Source organism: Carassius auratus, chromosome 6, assembly GCF_003368295.1.
Source record: "Carassius auratus strain Wakin chromosome 6, ASM336829v1, whole genome shotgun sequence".
NCBI lineage: Eukaryota > Metazoa > Chordata > Actinopteri > Cypriniformes > Cyprinidae > Carassius > Carassius auratus.
The window spans coordinates 13440946-13462202 of record NC_039248.1 but is presented as its reverse complement, the minus strand read 5'-3'; the positions used below and the strand labels follow the sequence as shown (position 1 = coordinate 13462202).

At 34.9% G+C, this 21257-nt stretch overlaps 1 protein-coding gene across 1 annotated transcript; it reads right to left on the bottom strand.

Annotated features, from left to right (window-relative positions):
* Positions 1–2150: 2150 nt before the first annotated feature.
* Positions 2151–19776, bottom strand: mtmr14 (myotubularin related protein 14). The gene is made up of 19 exons (XM_026262632.1): positions 19052–19776; positions 17704–17852; positions 16170–16278; positions 15521–15596; positions 11940–12000; positions 11630–11752; positions 10835–10908; positions 10643–10713; positions 10458–10532; positions 9931–9997; positions 9744–9829; positions 9534–9610; positions 8816–8852; positions 8565–8635; positions 7339–7397; positions 6911–7043; positions 5613–5807; positions 5293–5451; positions 2151–4542 (listed from the first exon to the last, which is right to left on the bottom strand). The coding sequence occupies exons 1-19, from the start codon at positions 19136–19138 to the stop codon at positions 4362–4364; spliced, it is 1890 nt and encodes a 629-aa protein (XP_026118417.1). The 5' UTR covers positions 19139–19776; the 3' UTR covers positions 2151–4361.
* Positions 19777–21257: the final 1481 nt, after the last annotated feature.

Here is a 21257-nt window from a genome sequence, read left to right as displayed (position 1 = left end):
TTTATTATTAATATATTTTTTTTATTCTACTTTGAGTTCGTTAATTGGTGGGTTTTTGTTAAACGTGAAGCCAAAATCATCACAATTAAAAGAACCAAAGACTTAAACTACTTCAGTCTGTGTGCATTGAATTTATTTAATACAAGAGTTTCACAATTTGAGTTGAATTACTGAAATTAACTTTTCCTCAACATTCTAATTTATTGAGAAGCACCTGTACATAAACAGAATTCCATTTATTTTATTTATATATATATATATATATATATATATATATATATATATATATATATATATATATATATATATACACACACACACACACACACACACACACACACACACACACACAGTGGGGCTCGAAAGTTTGGGCAACCCTTGCAGAATCTATGGAAATATGAGTGATTTTACTAAATGCATGTTATATTTTATTTAGTACTGTCCTGAGTAAGATATTGTACATAAAAGATATTAACATTTAGTACACAAGACAAAAACATTGCTGAAATTACTAAAATAACTCCACTCAAAAGTTTGGGAACCCTTGGTTCTTAATACTCTGTGTGGTCACCTGATTAACCTTGACCGTCTTTCTGTATTGTGATGATTGTGCATGAGACCCTTGTTTGTTCTGAACAGTTAAACTGAGAACTGTTCTTCAGAAAAATCTTTAAGGTCCTGTAGATTATTCAGTTTTCCAGCATCTTTGCATATTTGAACCCTTTCCAGCAGTGACTTTACGATTTTGAGATGCATCTTATCACACCGAGGACATTTGAGGGACTCAAACACAACTATTTAAAAAGATTCAAACATTCACTGATGCACTGATGGGTTCCCAAACTTTTGAGTGGGGTTATTTTAATAATTTCAGCAATTTTGTTTTTGTCTGGTGGACTAAATGTTAATATCTTTTATGTACAATATCTTACTCAGGACAGTACTAAATAAAATATAACATGCATTTAGTATGATCTCTCTTGTTTTTTGAAAATTACTCGCATTTTCACAGATTCTGCAAGGGGTGCCCAAACTCTCGAGTCCCACTGTATATATATATATATATATATACACACACACACACACACAAATATGTAAGTGCTGTATGCTTTCCTCCCATATATGTGCAGTTTATTCAGTCAATAATTTTCATGGGATTGTAATTTTTTGTGACACTGCTGAAAATGAACATGGAATCTGTGGACTACTTTAATTTTTTCCCTCTCTTAATCAATGTTCAGATGTTTAATTCTATCTTGGGTTCCCTCTTATGTCATTCCCCAGGAAATAATGGGAACTCTTAATTAGCCAAAATTTTCATTACTGAGTTGCATTATAGGATTTAATGAGCACACTTGATGATGTTCACTATGGTCTTGGTTTCATCAAATGGTATAGCTATTGCGACTATGCAATAAAATCACAGGCCTCGGAAAACCTGTGTCTATGAGACTGCTCAAACCCTGCATGGTGAGTAATGGTGTTTTGAAATTTTATTCTCCAGCAGATTATAGCTCCCCTGCTTCTGGTTGTTTGTTATACTGGGGATCTCTAATACTCATTCCTACAACTAATCCTAACCATAGTAGAGAAAACCAAAGGAATCATTATAGTTTGCAATTAAATAGATAAATAGAATGAAATAGTTTTTGAGTTAAATGAGAAGTGGTCTCCATACATCGGGAAATGTTAAAAGAGCATTGACTCAAAGGGGACTAAGCCAGACGCTGCCTATGTGCTGAAATTACTTAAGGCGATAGAATAAAGATGGACACTTTAAGGTCATGAAAACTGGTCAGGTTCCCTCAAGTTAACACTCATTAACAGTGAGTTTAAATTGAGGTAATGTGCAGTGATGTCTTTGATCATAAGGATTTAATAACCAACGAGAAGTAGTGACAACAATTTACCCACCAGTAATTGCACATCAGTCTACTGCATTCAAATGGGCTAAAATAAACAGCGAAAATATATTGAGACTAGTGTTTGTATTGATTTTAAGTAGTTCCTGGTGTGAATCATTCATGGTTATAAAATAGATGTGATGCAACTGTTATAATGCATCTGTTATGATTATAGGTCACATAAGAAGACACGTTCAATATAATTAGATCATGTTATTTTCATATTAAAATCACGAGACATTTATAATTTATAAATGTTTATCAGACATTAAGCCTTTTGGATACGACAGATTACATTAATTTATAATAAAACAAGTATTGTTTACACAAGTACATTTTCATCACACCCGCAACTATTGTAAGGTGTAAAACTGATGCAACAGTGTGTTCAAATAAATGCATTTTGTAAGGGTCTGTGAACTTTAACAGTTTTCACCCCTGCTTGGAGCATAGCGAGAAATGAACACTGAAGGGACAATGTAAATAAGAACATTAAGAACTAAAAATTAAATAGTTTTTGATTTCAAATGTTTTGTCATTTCTGAACAAAACCTTTTATTTTCATTGCTATTTCCATCATAATGGATAAATTAATGTTTAGAAAGGGCAATTCTGAGACTTTAAATTTGGAGTCTTCAATGACTAGATGTTACAGGAGCATGTGAAGGAGAAATATGTGTATGACCTCATAAAGACACCGAAAATAATCATCAAAAGGGATATGATACCACTACTCATCACTATCGAGTGCTGCAGGAATTAGCCCCTGACACCCAGAAATAGACTTTTCTTTTTTTGACTTTTGTCATTGGGGTTTTTGAATGCGTTTTCTGTTAAATACCAAAAATCAATTTTTTTTTTGTTTTGTTTTTTAACTTCTAACAGAACACATTTATGGCAACATGTTTTGCTTGTAAAGCAATTCTTTGGAATATGAAACTTTGCATGTAACCATACCATGCAATTACCAACTTGGTAACAGTGCCAACTAATGTATAAACAAGTTATAAGCAATTGTATTGTAAGAATGTTTAATTATATCTTTCAACCACTTTTGTAAAATAATCACAGGGATGTTAAAAACTATTAAATGTACTTGAAACAGATCTGTTGTTCTTGACTGTAATTCGTTAGAAAAATCATTTGACAAGGAGTTTGTATAATCTTCAACAATTTAAGTCTGAATTTTGCCCAACACCAGATGCTGCTACAGTACACAAGGATGTTGTTTCTGTCATAAACAAACAAATAGAGAAACAGATAGATATAAAGGCATGGTTTTAAATCTAAAAGCAAGATAATACAGCTGTTCATGAAAAAAGAATTGTATCTCCATAAGAACAAAAGGCACAATAAAAGGCCCTGAGGTAAAGAGGCCACCATGTCCAAAATACTACAAATTCTGTGTTTTCAATCCTTGAATTCAAGTGCATTCTTATAGCCATTTATCTATATCTACTGCCAAGGCAAATCAGTTATTTTGATGCATTATACCCAAATCATTCACAAGAAAAAAAGTTTTGTCTAATAACAAGAACGAAAAAGTGAGTGCAGGAGATGAACTGCTGCTCTGTTTAGATTTGCTCTGATTAAATTAATCTTTAAATTTTGCGTACTTGAATAATATAGTTAAAAAAATAATTAAGAGACAACAAAAACGAATTAAATTCATAACACACTCATTAAATGATCCAAAAAAAGGTGTTCATTAAAAGAACATTGACATTGTCTTCCATTACCACTGCCCAAACTGTTGCCATTTCTAAAACTACCACTAAACAACTGACTGTCTTTAGGCTTGGTTTAAATCCTGAAGGTCTAAAAAGCATTCAAGAATTTCAAGAGAAATGTCTTTTAAGTGTACAAGACAGTCAGCAACTAAAACAAAACAAGCCATTAAAATGGGCAAATAAATCATTCTTTCTCAATTACAATGACCTTTTTGTCCCAAGAAGTGTAATTTTAAGCATTTTTCATTTTTGAGATGAGATAACTTTCCCTTTTCTGCCTTTTCCTCTCTATTTTACCCTATTACAGTACAAATGTGCAACACACTAAAAAGTAAGACGATAAATAGCTCAAATTAAAATCTAAATTAGAAAACAACGGACGTACTGTATTATTTGGTCTGTAGAGAACAAATGTAAAAGAAAAAAACAGTCAGTTTAATGTAGCCCTGTATTTAGATTTGGCACTTTTCCTTTCTGCAGTTAGAGGATTGCACTGGAATAAGTGAGAGCAGAGAATAAGGGTGAGAATAGAGGAGCTGCTGGAGGGTAACAGATGGAAGAGGGGATGAAAGAATACACTGTACAGTTTCACCAATAAATTAGGTACTTCTGATGTGGTAGATATGGTGCCACAATCAAGATGCGGAGGAGAAAAAAAAAAAGATGACATGAAAAGTCCTGAGGGTGTGTAAGATGAGTGAAATTTATGTGCACAACAAAGGAAGGCTCAGATAATGGCATTATTGCCACGAAGGCCGACCCCACGGGCAAACTGCTCTAGCAGGCCTGAGATGGCACCAGAAGGGCTTGGAGCTGATGACTTGAGTCCTACTGTAGAGCTGTAAGCAGCAAGGAACAGCTCCCTCACTGCCTCCAACCTGACTTGCCTTTCAGGTATAAATGAGCACCTAGAAAGAAAAGAGATACATTTATCATCTTAGACTGATGATACACGGGGCAACTTTTTTAACAATGTTGATTGGGCACTTTTCCATTGAGAATGGGTAACAAATTTCAATCTGTATACTTTAGACTGGTCGTGCGTCTCACCTGGTTGTCTGTTGATGGCAACATTTCCCAAAGTTGCCTGGCAACATTGCTAAAAAAAATTGCAGTGTATCCATTTTCTTCCTTCACTTAAATCACCAATTTTTTGTGCCTTCCTCAAACACAATATATATTTACATTTTAAAAGAAATCTTCACATATCTTTAGACCTAACAATATCATACTAAGTTTAAAAAAGTAATATTTCAAAAATCAGTTCATAATATTATTAAAAAAAAAGTTAAAGTAGAAAATAAAACTCTAATTAATTGGTGAGGCCATTTTTGGAAAGTCTGGTACTTTCTCCAGAATGAATTCAGTTTTGTACAAAATGACTGATGTGTGAATCCTAATAATAGCATGGTGCTGATGTGCCAAAAGAACAAGAATGTTTGGTCTCTTAAGTTTTTGGATTTAACAAAATTCTTCACATGTTGCAGTGATGAGGCTGCTGTGTATTCCTGGGAATGCAGCCTATTCTTATTGTGATAACCTTGACTCATCATGTAAACTATTACTCATTCAATTTCAGTTTTATAGTCAAATTACAAGAATACAAGAAGAATACAGTGAATGAGTACAGGTGGGGTTGGAGTGTGTATGAGACTCACATTCGTCCGCTGGGAGCCTCATCCTGGAAGCTGAATGGAAGAGGAGACTCTGAGGGCACTGGGGGAAGATCATGGATGCTCCCACACCCTGACACAATCTGCCAACTGCCATAATCTGTGGACAGCGAGGAGCCTGACCGAGCATATTCCAACACTGGCCTGAGATTCAGAACGAGACCCAAAAAATTAAAAAGATGAATAGAGCAAGAAAAAATATGAATAGAGAAAATTGAAAATTTGAAAATTATTAGTGAAGTGTGTATTAGTAAACAAATGTCAACCCAAGTATACATTGTTATGCACACTCTGAAAGTACTCACCTCCTTCCTGGTACAGCTAAAGGGGTGCTTCCTGTCCGTGCAACATTTTGATCTGAGTGGTTGGATGAGGAAGAGCTGGAGGACTTAAATGACCCCAGAGGACTGGCCTCAGTCATTACATTAGGTGTTCGCTCCTCTGAAGTGATCGGTCGGTTCCAATGCCCAGAATGTGAAGAAAATGGCATGCCTTTCCTCCTGTGATAAACACTAAATATGTTAACATCATTTAAAACAGCAGCTATGAAGTCAAAAAAGTGTGAACAAGAAACTGAAAATAATGACATGGCCACTTTCTATAGCAGTGTGCATATATCTTACACCTGTTTCACACATACTCTGCATTGTGTGTGCGTTGCGTATTTTTTTTATGCACCCATGTTAACGGATTCCAGCATTCACACTGCACATGGTTGTGTTTCGTCAGTGCGTTCCGTAAGTGGTGCGTCTGCAGCAGTGTAGCGATCGCTTATGTACCGAGTCTATTTTTGCTGTGCTGCATGTGCTGAATTAAAGTGACAGCGCATTGTTTGCAGTAAAAATTTAAATAGATTTACATGGAAATGCAGTAATTTCGCAAAAGATTTATACAATTAAAGCCTACTTTGTTTCACACGCAACATATGGGTTTTTGGCTAGGTTTAAAACAAGAAAAAGAGCACCTTTAGATAAACAAGGCAACATGGCATAATATATGAAGCTAAAAAAGTTCATTAAGAGCCGTGGGATTGCTTGTAATAAAGATTTAAATGCAAAAGGCATGAGAGTTGAGAGAGAGGCTAAATGTTATGTTTAAATATGTTGCAGTTTGCTTGAGTAACTTATACAAACCTAGAAGTCAAATGCACGAATAATACGTTGTTTATATATATTTAAACTAATGTCTATAAAAGATTGTTACTGTACTGTGATAAAAAGAGTATCACAGTGCTGAAAAAGTTATTTAATTATTTATTTATTTATTTTTTACATGATTTGAAACCAAAATAATGAACAAATGTTGTGTTTGTGGACTAACAGCCGCGGATCAGTAGCGTACTGCAAACGCGTCCTGTGTGAAAGTCCATGAGTCCCTGCTGCTTCTGCACCACATACATAATGCACACAGACTGCATACGTACTGCGGATGGAGTATGTGTGAAATAGGCGTTATGATTGGCCAGTGTGATTGAGATCCACATGTAACCGCAATCTCCGTCTGGCTACCTGACTGATGTTGCCAGTAACAGGCAGGCAAGTGCATTCATTTTAATAAGGTGCAATTAAAGGTGCTTGTTTAATTTTTATTTTGTAAGCCTTACCCATTAGAAGCCTGTGGTCCAGTGGTAATAGGGTCTGTAGCTTCTGCAAGTAGACTGGAGGGAGCAGATGTATCTTCTGTGATGAGAGAGAAATCACTGCTCAAACTTGTCACACTACCCCGATCTCTGGGCTCTGAGAGAAAGAGAGAGAGAGAGAGAGAGAGAGAAAGACAGAAAAAATTGCAGAAAGAAAGAAATAAATCATAAAACAGTAAGGAAAGTAAAATCTGCAGTCTATTTTAAAGCTCTAACTTCCCGCAGGGCAACAACAAACAGATGGATCACATCCAATTGGTTTTATATAACTTGTAAGATCTTATAATCATTAGCATAAAGATGTGTGAATCTGCTGCTTGACTACAGTACTCAGAATAATCACTGACTCGAATCGCTAATTTCGATGAAAGTCAATTCTGAAAAAAACTTACTTAACTGGCAGAGGTCATCGACTGTGAAGTCAGCATCTTTGAATTGAGAATTTTTTCTTCTGTTAGAGTAAAACACAAAAGAAAAATATAAAACAGACAGAGATCAATACAGTCACAGACTGCAAATATCTGGGTCAGAAATTTTGCAAAACAGAATACATCACAGAATTTAGCAAATCAGATTTTCCTCTGTGAAACCATGACAGAACCTATGAAGATGTTGAACTTACAGCCTGCCTTATTTGTGGAATATAATGAAATTTAAAAAATAAAATTATGTTAAACAAATTGATGAATCAAAACTATGTTGTGTTTGACTCTAGATAATGCATACAAAATTTCACATAATTATCTAACTGATCTGTGAGGAATTTTATTTTAATTTATCTAATCTAAAATGAAAAAAAAAAAAAAAATAAAAAAAAAAATCACAGCCATTTGATTTGGAGGTACAGACAGATAGAGAGGAACAAGAAGCCCTTTGTCAACATCAAGCTGGTGCAAATATCACACTTTTGACATTTTATAAAAACTGGACATTTGGTTGACATGTTTTAGGTGATTGGGGTTATTAGGCCATGCTTATAACTTCCAGTAGAAGTCACAACGAATTCAAAGTTCAAAATGTATTTGATAATTATTGACCTATGGACCCTAAATAATCTTCTTGTGCATTTTTTTCTTTCTTTTCAACTTTGGCAAAAATCCAAGGACTAGTTTGTAAAAATGAACTGATTGCCTCAGGAAACATTTCTGTCAGAGCAAAGTTGTTTGGGGTGAGAAGGCTTATAATTGAGACGTATATTTAACAAAAGCCAGTAATTCCAAAAATATAAAGCTCTTGAGTCTGTGACAAAAAGTTACAGGACAAAATGCTTTATTGCTACATTTTCAATTACTGATCTACAGACTTAAAAGAATGTAAAAGAAGAAAAACAACAAGAAAAAGTTGGCAAAAGTATTTTATACAAATCATTGGTTATTGCTCCATATATTTAAAAAAAAAAAAAAATCACAACCACATATGGCTGCACCATAACAGGACAGGCCAATGTCTACCAGCAATTTAACCACACAGAATAAAACAGAAAAAAGAACACCACACAGAATAAAGCAGAAAAAAGAACAGAACAGAAAGAGGCTTAAAAGCTATCAAATTATTCTTCACATACTCATGAGACACAGAGATTATTCTTGTCTTTAAAATCTGAAGTCAGATAACTTACCTTTGTTTTTTTATGACTGAAAATGTGTCACAAACAATATGCTTCAGAAAATTGAAGCAGAAAAAGAAAATCTAGAAGAGAAAATATCAAAAATCAAATAGATTTTATATGACAGACACATGCACTGACACATGAACAATCTGTCTGGGAGGTGCACACTAAACAATAATTAAACAATCTATATCACAGTACTGTACTTCATTCAAAGCTAACATATGCTTTGCATAGGTATTAAATATGTGAAGTCTCACCTCCTCCCCCTTAGAGAGCCGATCAGGCAGCATGTGACTATAGAAAAGGACAAACTTAAAAATTGAGAATTAGAATATTCTTTTTTGTTGTTGTTGTTGCATATCTAATGATGGCAGATCAAACATCACTTTCTGCAGACATACTTTCTTTTTTCACCCTTCAGACTACCTTTAGCAAATACATGTATATTTATGTTGTAGAACAAAATTTAAAAGACTCAAGTAATGTTAACAACAGATATGTGTTGTGCTTATCGCTTATAACTTAAAATCTGCTTAAAAAATCTTAGAAATTAATCAATGTAATTAATTAATCAAATAATCAAAAAATTATTGTAAAATGTTGTTTACAAAGACCCATGGTACACTGCAGGTCACATACTTTTTGGGCTTCATGTGCCAGTCAAGTACGTGCCAAGAGATGAATGAGAATGTTCATGAATGCTTTAGGTACATCAGAACTCATTGCAGTTTATTGTGTGCATTCATAATGGTAGATCCAATGTGTACATGAATAAAATGAGCTAAGTTCAGTAACTTATTAATGTAACTGAAGTTTTACCATGTGTGATTTTTATGTTTATTTTTTTTAGAGAAAATAATTTTTAATATCTGCAATATCATAAAAATGTTTATCATCTTATTGCTATGTGCCAAATTTTTAATATTGGCACATTCCAAGACATTAATGTATAAATGAAACAGGAATGAGACTAACCCAAAAAGAAACCAGTCATATGCGATAGTCAGGTAAAGGATCTCAGACGGTTCCAGACTGGCATGAATAGCACCGTCCTTTAAAAATTAGAAATTAATTAAACACAAAGAAAGGTACAGAAAGGAAAGATTTGAATATTTAGCAAGGTGGAGTATATAAAGATATAAAATGAGGACATATGTAATGAGAGACAGAGGAATTAATACTTGCCGCCCACAAAGAAAGTCTGAGCAAAGATACAAAGAGAGGTGTCCTGTCCCAGCCTGATATACAGTGCACCAGTAAACCGTTCTCATCTGCAGACCACAACACTCCAAAAAGTTATCCAAAACTAAACAGACTTGTGAAACAATTTCTTCAGTTTGGTGCAGACGTGTGTGAAAGTGCAGTAATTTACCATCAGAGTTGATGATGTGTAGAAGCAGTTTCAGATAGTTCTGAGTCTGTTGCACCAGGTCCCATGACTAAAAAAAAGATGAAGACAACAATTACCAAATTCTAAATCATAAATGTAAATAGGCTACACATAATTTAAGTCTGTGGATCAGTGCATCCAGCATTCTTTATTACCCTTTGTCTGAACCATCAAGCTACAGTCTCTACAAATGAACAGTGATGATTAGTTTTCATTTTATTTTTTCAATTAAACACGCTGAAAAGCTATTGGTCAATATACTACTCTCATTCCAAGAATACATCAGTAAGGTTTGTGCCTTGAAATTAATTACTTAAATGTTTGAGAAAAATGTTACAAATTTAATATCAACTTATCTAAAAAAGATGGAGACATTTTGCATGTAGAGTATTCTGCTTCAACATTTTTTAAATGCGAAGGCAATCAGAGTTCAGACCCAGCTTGTCCCATTTCCTTAAACCCAATCAATTCCTGTCTATCTAAAAGAAAATGTATGGGAGACTGAGTACCTGATATTCACTCCAGTTGATGTTAAGGTTTTTTGTAAAGCAAGCAGGGATTGTCAGAGGAGCATCCACAAAGTCCTAAACACACAACCAAAAGTGATGGTCAGCGAAAGAACAACTGTACTTACAGAAACAGTTTCTGTAGAACTTCTAATAAAACAATTTTTTTCAGTGTTTTATGTATAGACCTGATTCCAGTTGAAGACAAGCCCTTCTGCTGTGTAATCTCTGTCTTTATATTCCCTGAAGAATTCACATCCTGAAAAAAAGTGCATGAAACAACTAATATTACAGCTACATTATAATGATTTATTGCCCCTGAATAAGTAGAACAGAAGAGAAATTGTTTTTTAAAATGATATCAGCATAAAGATCTAGACCTGGATAAGGCACAGAGAGTAGGGTGAAGTCAGCATAGCGTTGGGCCTTGTCCACCTTTTCTGAGGAAGTCACACTGGAGACAAACACAAAATTGTTACGAGAGTAAGAGATCATTGAGTAAGGAAGTGAAATCATTTTCTCAGACATATGAATAAAATCTAACACAGCCAAGTCATAATGAATACTGTGGCCATGGTCCAAAATTAACTCCTGCAATGTAGTTGGCTGATTATGAAGACGGATTTCATAAATGGCAAAGGGCACATAATAAACTGCAGTATGATAAACTAACAAGTTGACCAAAATCTGTGAACCAGCCATTGTTGTTAAATTTAAAGACTTCAAGGAGTGAGCGCACATGTATGTACATCAAAAAATGGAGCCAAAAGGACAAAGGTGCACATGAAATCTATGGTAGAAATTATATTTTATAAGAAGTTTTGCATACATTTACAAGAAAATAAATGACAGAGGCATGAATGTGCATTCCTGTAGAACATTTTTCAATTTACAAGCTTTTTGTTTTGTGTATTATCTATAATGTCTCTTCTCTAATACTTATCCTTATGCGGTATGGGGGGGTGCTTAATTTGTATGTTTATTTTTCATAATTTTGGCACAAAACGTAGTATAAATTTAAAATGTAAAAAAAAAAAAAAAAACAGTCTTGAAACTGGATCCTGATAATGGCTTTGGATTTGGGTGTGAAAGACCTACATTATTTATGAGATAAATACTATATATATATATATATATATAAACATTCTAACATGAATGTAACAAAGTTCACTCACTTGAGGCCAAACTTCACCTTCTTATTCTCTACCATGAGGTCACAGATGTAGCGTACAGACAAATACTTCAACAGCTTTATATCAGAGCCCCTAACCTTATCAAACAACTGTGAATCATTATTCCTGTAGAGTGACAAAGAAAGACCAGAATAAGATGATTAAAAGACAAGTATTTTCTTACAAAACACACACACAATTCACAGGAACAAGTCAGAACCATTGTTAAACTACTGATCTATGTCTATAACTGTCTATTTAATTGAAACATTTGGCTCCTTGTAAGACTGTATTCCTCGACAACTTATCTTACCGAACTGCACAGTCATCCTCCAGAACCTCTTCAGCATCACCAAAGGTGTCATCTGAACCCCCTGCAATAGTTTGAGATTAAATCTAAAACAATCCAAAAAAGTAATGTCCACAGCTACGTCTACATTGCCCCACAATTTAAGCTCTCTTGAATGACTCTCTTGAGTGTATGACTGCAGCTTTGGAAGATCAGATTATGTTAGAAATGTTACAATAATCTCTTCAAGGTATTAATCAATGGCTGTAGTTGTACCAAGTGATTTATTGGTAAGCCCATCCCTTCGAAGGTAGATGAGCCAACGGCAGTCGAGTATCAGTTGCATGAGGAGCGGAACTCTGACACCTTTAGGTTTCAGCGTTGTAGAGAAATATTGGAAGATCCAAGCATTTCATCGGTTTGAAGGTGTCTATGCTACGAAAATGGAAAAACAATGTTCCTGTGGTACTTGCAACACTGATTCCAGGTATCCTAATAGGATGGGCAATATAATTTATTTTATTACATTTCCTAAACCCAAACAAAACAGAGCAAAATGTCCCCAAGCATTCAATCCCTATGAAGACAAAAGCTTAATGTGTTGATCCTGCATGTAGTCATCCGCAATCATGACTAACGTAATATGAGACTTCTCCCACATGCATTGTGATCTTTAAACCCTTGCTTCGAGTTAACCAACATATTTATTTTTAAATCTTTTATATATCCCTCCATGGAATATTTAATTCCCACTTGAATGGTGGCCCTTCTGTGTCCAAAGTTATGCAAAAACATTGTGGGACAAGGTTTTTACATTGACAGCTGTCATTGTGAGACAGTGAGCAACTCCGTTTGTTTGTCTGAGGGAGCAATGGTAACTAAGGGGGCTTACCGATAGGTCAATTGGCAATACAATCTATTTCGTAATGCAGGGGTGTCCAATCGGGCTCCTGGATGGCCACCATCCAGCAGAGTTTATCTCAAACCCTAATTTAATACACTTGAACCATCTATTTAAAGTCTTTAGGCTTAATAAAAACTATCAGACAGGTGTGTTATGGGAAGTTGGAGCTAAACTTTGCAAGATTCTGGCCCTTCACAAGCAAAACTGGATACCCTTTTTCTAATGTGTATACACTAGAGTCTTTATCTTTGTAATATTTTTACAGTTCAGTTTAAGTGACTGAAATTGTGTTAATACTGCATGATTTTTATTTGGGTTTTGCTGTGAGGGACAGATATTTGGGGTCTGTGACAATGTTTGATATTATCATCTCATAATCCTGAAATGTGATTTCTACAGCCAATCATCCGGGCAATCGAGATAATAAAGGAGGAGGATGGTCTTGTGAGAATACTAGTATTGGGTGTATTTATCTGAGAAAACAGATTTATTGTAAATGACCATGGATGTCTTTTGGACCCAAGGCTGTGGTGGATCAATGGCTTTAACTGACTGCCCAAATGAGTTTTAATGACACCAGGACCATCACAAATAGCCCACTGACATATGAATTACGAACATATTTGTTAACTTATTTACAAATGGGTGTAAATGTTGACAGGAGGTCTATGAGTAATCAAATGGGTTCTATGACAGGAGTTTAGGGGGAAATGTTATACTCCATTATAGGCAATTGTCCACATTTATATTTTGGCATATGGGTGCATGTTAGGGAACATTTCCAATAAGCAAAACAAACAAACACACCAACATTCTGTAAATAAAACCATATCTAATCTCCTAAGAATCATAAGCAGTTTTTATTTGATCAACCTTAGCAATGTTCAAGACAGCTTCCATATTCACAATACAAAGTCACTTGAGTTAAGTGTCATGTACAAATCTCATTGGTGACATGAAGAGTATGAACAGTATTGAATACTTTATACCAGTGGTTCCCAACCTTTTTCAACTCACAGCCCACACAACCAAACACATATGTTTGCGCGGCCCACTGCTAAAAAAAATTAACTGACCCCGGTATTGTTGGGTTAATAACTTAGCACTCAGACGTTAGAATGTTAACTGTATTTATTGAATGAACTAGGGCTGTGCGATATGGACAAAAAAAAAAAAAAACCTATAGTGATTTATTTTATACATTTTGAGATTTAAATTTTAATCACGATTTTGACACACACGGATATGCTTTATAGTCATAAATGGATTCAGGACGATTTTGAAACATATTTCCAAAAGAAAACCAATTAGAGTTTTATCAAAAAGTTGTGACGTCTCTAGAACAGACATAAGTCAAAATAATCACTATAGTAAAGGTGTAACAAAATGTATAGACTTATGGCAAAAAAAAAAAAGAAAAAAAAAATAATATGGGGTTATATATATAAATATATATATAAATAAATCCAGTGTCCAGGGACTTTTTTTTCTTTTTTGCCATGTATTGTTCATTGAGCTCATTAATTGTAGCGATGCCTCAGGGGTTGAAATTGATTTGTTATACATTATACAAGTTCACACGTAGGTTACTCCGTTTGCAGTGCGTATATGTGTACGCGGTGCAGAAGCAGCAGTGAGAGCACATTAATGTAAAGCAAAAGCACATTCAAATAATGCATGAGCGCAAATCTCTCTGTTCGCATGCAGATTTATTTTGCTCTGTCACAAAACCAGACGTGCTTGCTCAGATACACGCTGATCTCGCCCAGAGTGTGCGTACTTAAAACACCTCTCCTTTCACTTAAACTGCGTCCTGTGCATTCACAATTCTCTCTATGCTCATGTGCTAGATATTAATTATTTCCGCACGTTTTTATTTCTAGCCTTTTACCGCGTGCAGTGTGAACGCTCTAATCCATTAATATGGGCTCGGAAAAAAGGCACATCACAGACAGTGTGTGAATCTGGAGTTAGGCATATGCCCATTCTGTTCTGTTCTCGCGCTAGGCGCGTTGCATTCTGATTGGATCGGATAACATACTGCGTGGAAAATCGTGCTATAAAGCGATTTAGAAATTTTATGAAGATTCCGATTAATCACACAGCCCTAGAATGAACTGGCAATGAACAGAAAATATTTTGGGGTGGCACCACTCTGCAAAACAGGAAAACCAGATCCAGGCAGAGCTTGGCAGCGGATAGACAGACAGTGGAGCAAGCGTCAGGAGGGAACATGTTGACAGCCATTTATGCATGTTTGAATTTGTTGTTCTGTAGCATATGCATCAAAAATCTAAACTGGTGGTTTATTCCTTTGTTACAGTTTAATATTTATTTTTTGTTATTTAATTATATATATGAAATGATGTTATGTTATGACTTAGACATTTTTACATATATTAACAACACTGTTATTTATTTTAATAGTTATTGGCAGCCTACCTGCAATACCACAGGTGGACCACAGGTTGAAAACCACTGCTTTATAAAGTTATCATGTGTTTCTTTGCTTTTTGCCCTTCTGGAAATTCAAACTTATAAGGAGTCACTAAAACAGAACACATTCTGTCTGCTCTATTTTTTTCCACTGTTGGGGAAATGTCTTTGCCAGTTGCACAAAACTTTTAATTAATACTTGTCAACTTTTGACACATAATTTTGATAATGATATAGCTTGTAGTAGCCAACTGTGAGTGTGTACCTGAAAAAATGTAGTTGTATCCAGTACGTCCATAAAGTTCGCCCCAACCTGCTAGTGTGGATGATCGACACACATGCTACAATAAAAGATAGAGAGAGAGAAAAAAAAATATCAAGGTCACTAGAACAAAACCAGAAACACAGGCCCCTGGTAAAGTTAACTACAGATGAGTCTGGAATCTTCTTAGTAGCTCCTAGTAAATTATACCAACCTTCAAAGTTAAAGGCTGATAGTCCAGAACTAAACACTTCAGTACTAAAGATCCCGACAGCCAGATTTCACAAGAAAAAATAAAATCTGTTATTGACACTATGATTTGTCTATTGTCAGTATATCCAAATGTCTAACACGGCCATGTCCTACAACTATAACATAGCAGTCTATTACAATAAATAAATAAATGTTCCAGTGGCTCAGTGGTAGAGCATTGCGTTATAAACGCAAATGGTTGTGGGTTCAATAGCCTGAATGCATTTTAAGTCGCTTTGGATAAAAGCTTCTGCTAAATGCATAAATGTAAATGTCTTAAACTTATACTCAAAAAGTAAAAATGTAAATAAATAAAACAGCAACATAAATCATATACTATGCCATACTAGGCCAATTCTGCACTGAGAATTTCCCTATTTGATTATGGTAAGATAGTTACCTTTCCATTGTAGAGGATGACTGGACAGACAAATCTCCCTCTACAACGAGCCATCTTACTGCGGTTTACCAGATCCTGCAACCTACTGATCTGTACTGTACTCTCAAAGCTGAACAAAGATGAAGAGAGAATAATTTTCTTTTTTATATACACAATACACTGGTGACAGAGCAATATATCAATATACAATAAGCCAAGTACTTTGCCCACATGGCCATTTAACAGAAGCAGTCATAAGAAACACAGGTACAATGTCAACATAACAAAAAGGTATGTCTTCAGATTTCATTCACAGATATTAGCCTGTAGTTACAAAACCATGTAGTCTTTTTACAATGTTCTTAAAGGGGTCATCATATGCCCATTTTCCACAAGGTCATATGATTCTTTAGTGTCTTAAAGGGTTAGTTCACCCAATTTTTTTTTCAGTTTTTTTTTAAACAACATGTAAAAGTTAATTTTGCCTCCAATGACCCCTTTAACTGCAAATGCAGTTACATTAAACAAAATAGATTACCATTTCTGTCACTAATTAAAAGGTAATTACAATGTAGTGAGTGATGTAGGCTACTTGTGTTTGAGAAACTACAAGTTCCATGTTTGTGTTTTTATTTTTTACATTTGATGAACCCTACTATAATGGAACTGTATAATCTCAGATACAAGTTCCTGGTTTATTGCTAACCTAACTTTAGTTTCCCAAGAAAGCCCCAAATTCATCACATTTGCTGTTTCAAAAATTTCATAACGGTATCTGGGTGATAGTGTAAAGAACTGTCAGAATTAAATAGCAGTTTTGGTTCTTCAAAACCGTATTTGCATTATTTAAATCATTAAAATCTAAAATTTTTAATAATTTAAAAACATAAGTAGTGTTGACAGGCTGTACATGTCAACATCTTTATCTGATTATGATTGTTTTCTTACATAACTGTTAACAGTGATTAAAAAAAAAAAAAAAATGAAAAATCTTATATTAATAAATATTGGCAAAAATGCATACATAAAATATATTAGAAATAAAGATTTTGATATATCAAACCATTATTTTATTTAACGAACCATAGTAATTAACATTTTTATTTTTATATTTAAAATTTTGGGTGAGCATATTGAAACTTGGCATGCATAAGTAATGGCACAGGGTGGCGCACATACCATTTAAATGAAAACTTAAGCTCACTGATATAATTTAATCAGTCTGCCATATTTTCCATTAGTTACTCCTGCTTGGATATGTGGTGTGTTTTAACTATTTGCAACCCTTACACATATACTAGAGCATGAATTGTAAATTACTACATCAAAAAATCAAGTATACGACTTTTGTTAAGGCATATGTCATTAGTACAGCAATATAGGAATTAAGCCACACTGATTATATTTTTCTTTTACTATAAAAATCATGTTATCTTCCAATAATCTCTTTTCAGAGAAATGAGGCAAAACATAAATAGAAAATGCTTTTTCCCATTGACTTTTTCCCTACTACTGTGTGTCTTCGGTAGACTAAAAGAGACAGCAATGTTCTTACCTTGCTTTATTGTTGTCTGAAGATTCATATTCCAGAAACACAATCTTCCGTGGGTAGTGACCACACACGTCACCATTGGTGTTGTGGATGATACTGTACTTGTAGTCCCGGTCAAACAGCTCCAAATAGCGCTTCTCTATTCTCTCTACCTAAATATACATACAAAATGCATACATAATACATACATAACATTTTAAAAGCTTTTTAAAGACCCTTTCACAAAGCAAAGATTATCACAAGGTTATCAGAAGAACAAGAACAAGTTCATTCCTCTAATTAAAGCAACGTTAAGAAAGAGAAATTACTCCTAACTAAAGTAATTATTTTTTTGGGATGTAGGGAACTTTAATCATCATCAGATCAGCAGCAAAAATAATTTGCCATTTTTTGGTAAATTAAATGATACTGAACACTTCTGTATGTACTGTACATTTGCATTTTCTTATATCATCACTTATTTCAAGACCCATTTACAATCATTCATCTGTTAACACCACTACGATGCATTGACAATGATTTTGGCCGTATTCTTATCTCTGCATGAGTGTTTGAGTGTACAAATCAGTTTAACTGTGCAACCAGTTAAACAACAACTGCCTTTGAAATATGAGAATGGTAATGCCATTTTGACAGAACCTGCATTATTTCCCTGGGTTTTCATCATCTCAAAACACATGTAGGTCTGAGATGACACCTAATGTTAACCACAACACTGAGCCATGGAGCTCATGCAGACAATGCAAGTTCGAACATGAAAATCAGCCTGTTTTAAAACATTTGATTTACACAATAACTTCTACATGGCTGTTTGCATTTATATTATATATACATACTGCATTTATATTATATATAGATTCTCTTATATTACTTTCTGCAAGTACATTCTGCAATCCCAGTGCAGGGTCTTTTAGTTAATACAGCAAATCACAACTGTGGACCATTCACAATCACTGTGGTCTATACAGACAACGTATAGTTTTGAAGAGGGGCACAAAAAGGTAACATAAAAGGTTAATAAAAAAAAATGTAAAAGTATAATAAAAAAAAAAGGAAATAACATGTATTCATTTCTCTCTCTCTCTGCTTAATCCGTGACTTTGGAAAGAAAAGACTCATGACTCATTAAATCAATTTCCCTTTGGAAGTTCCTTAAGGTCATATGAGCTTGCTTCCAGTTGCTGTTAAGAAAAATGCTTTTGAAGAAAACCTAAAGTAACAATATGAAGTAATTACATTAAATGTTATTAATTTTTACTTATATGACATGGCATTTCATCACATAAATTACTTAAAATCTGATTTGAATTATGGGAAGAGACTGACTGATGTTTGATGTTTTCAGTCTTACCGACGGGGTGACCTCCTTCGCTCTGTACTGACTCTTAGAGAACACATAGATCAGATCGGTTATATCCTCGCTCCGGCTAGCCATCATCGAGCCGTCACCCGCCTTCTGCTCGATCCGAACCCGCCCTTCACTAAATAGCGCAGCTCCCTGGGGTCGAGAGGATCCTCCAGGCCATCCCTTCAGGGCAAGCTTCTTCCTCACCGCCCGCTTTAAGGCACCGGGGCCGGAGCGGGTGGCGCGTCCCGAGTTCAGGGTCCTGGCGGGATGGTTACCCTCCACAGTCCTGGTGATCAAAATACCCCTTTACCGACGGTAGTAGATGTCACGAGGAAGCCTTCAGGACTTCTCGCCGCTATTATTTCCCCAATCAGCAAAAAGAAAGAGTTCTGTAATTCATTTATAATGAAAGCCCAGTTTAAGTGTGTCTTTTCTTTCCCAACACTCACGTCAAAACACCGCATCCCACAAATCTCAACACCCGGTCACCAATCACAGGAAATCCGCACGACTTTTTATCCTTGAGTCTTTCACACACCTTTTATCATTGAGTTTTATAGTCGACTTGATTTCGATCTGGAGACAAAACATTCAGTGTTGTTTACAACGCCAAAACGGTCGGCTATGAGTAGAGGAATACAATAGAGCAGTTTGTAATGTTGCAATGAAATCTATCCGTGTTAGATATAGCCAAGGAACTTTAGCCAGGGCCAGTAGTAAACAGGAAACTGAAGTGATCATGTGATCAATACTTCCTGAAAGGTGACGTCAAGTTTGCCATTTCAGCTGACAGCGTATTGGTCTTGCATGAGGGGCATCACGACGGCTAATGTCATGAATAGTTTTGATCAAGTGTAAATATACAGGTATTTTGATAGATGTCCAAAATTAAATAAATATAAGATATTACATTATAGTCAAAAAAAAAAAAAAAGTATTGGTCTTGCATTTGCCCAAAGGTTTAAATTAGTTTTGCATTCAGTAATTTATTGCAATAAATCTGGGTTCATTAGAAACAGGCATATATTCAGTGATGGACAAATGAAGCTTCGTGAAGCTTTGAGGCTTTCCTCTGACTGTTTCCGAAAAAGATTCAAACTTTCGAGTGCGTTGAAAACAGTACCATCTGGTGGTTAATAAAATATATATAGTATCCAGCACAAAGCATCCGCCACACATTCCATAGATAGGTTCAAGTTACATACACAAATAACAAGTGTGTGTGTGTGTGTGTTTGTTGAATTGTTGTCTCTGATCAATTAATTTACCCAATAATCTGTGCAAATTAAAACCAGTACGAATATCATACAAGAGGAATAATATAGGCTACACATTAACTGCATATAACAAATATTTAATTTTCCTGAAATAATTTATATTCTTCATATGACTTGTATGTAGGGTTGGGGTAGGGGGGCAGGGTTTCATATTTTTTTGAAGCACCCCTGGGCGCCGCCATTGGCTAGCGGACCCCCACCTGCTGTTTGCATTCCATTGACTCCCATTCATTTTGGCATCACTTTGACAGCGAATAACAAACTCCATTTGTCCATTCATTATTTCTAAAAAACACGAAAATGTATAAAAGGCCCCATTTCCTTGTATCTTACGTTGTGGCCCCGTAGAAGCAGTTTTTGCAAAAAAATAGGCTAACGTCCATTGTGGCTGTGTCCATTTCTTTTACTGTCTATGCAGAAAACATGTAACGGCCTTACGTAATCAGGATACAAAAATCTAGTTACTGTATATTCTGTTACAGTTACATAAAAAAACAAAGTATTCAAATTAGCCTACATTTTGTAAAAAGTGGTAATACTATAATGATTAAATTTGTTTAATTTAAAAATAAATTAATTAGTATTTTGACATAATGCTATAGTGCTGCTTCATCACACTTCTATAGTTCCTGGTAGAGCCCTGCACGGGACTCAAATATAGTCCCGTAGCCCGGCCCATGTCCGACAGCTTATCAGAATTACTGCCCGAGCCTGTCTTTATTCCCCCTTCTCCCAAAGCAGCTTATACTACTGTTTCAGCTATTAAAATAGTTCAGTTTTGTATGTAATGGCAAAGTAATTATATTTTGTTTTGTTTATTTATTAGGATAATTTAGAATGAATAATTGTTTTTTAAAAGTTTTTGTTTTAAAATTAATGACCAAGCAGCCAGCGGCAGACAGTGGGCCCATGTTTGATCAATTTAGCTTTCT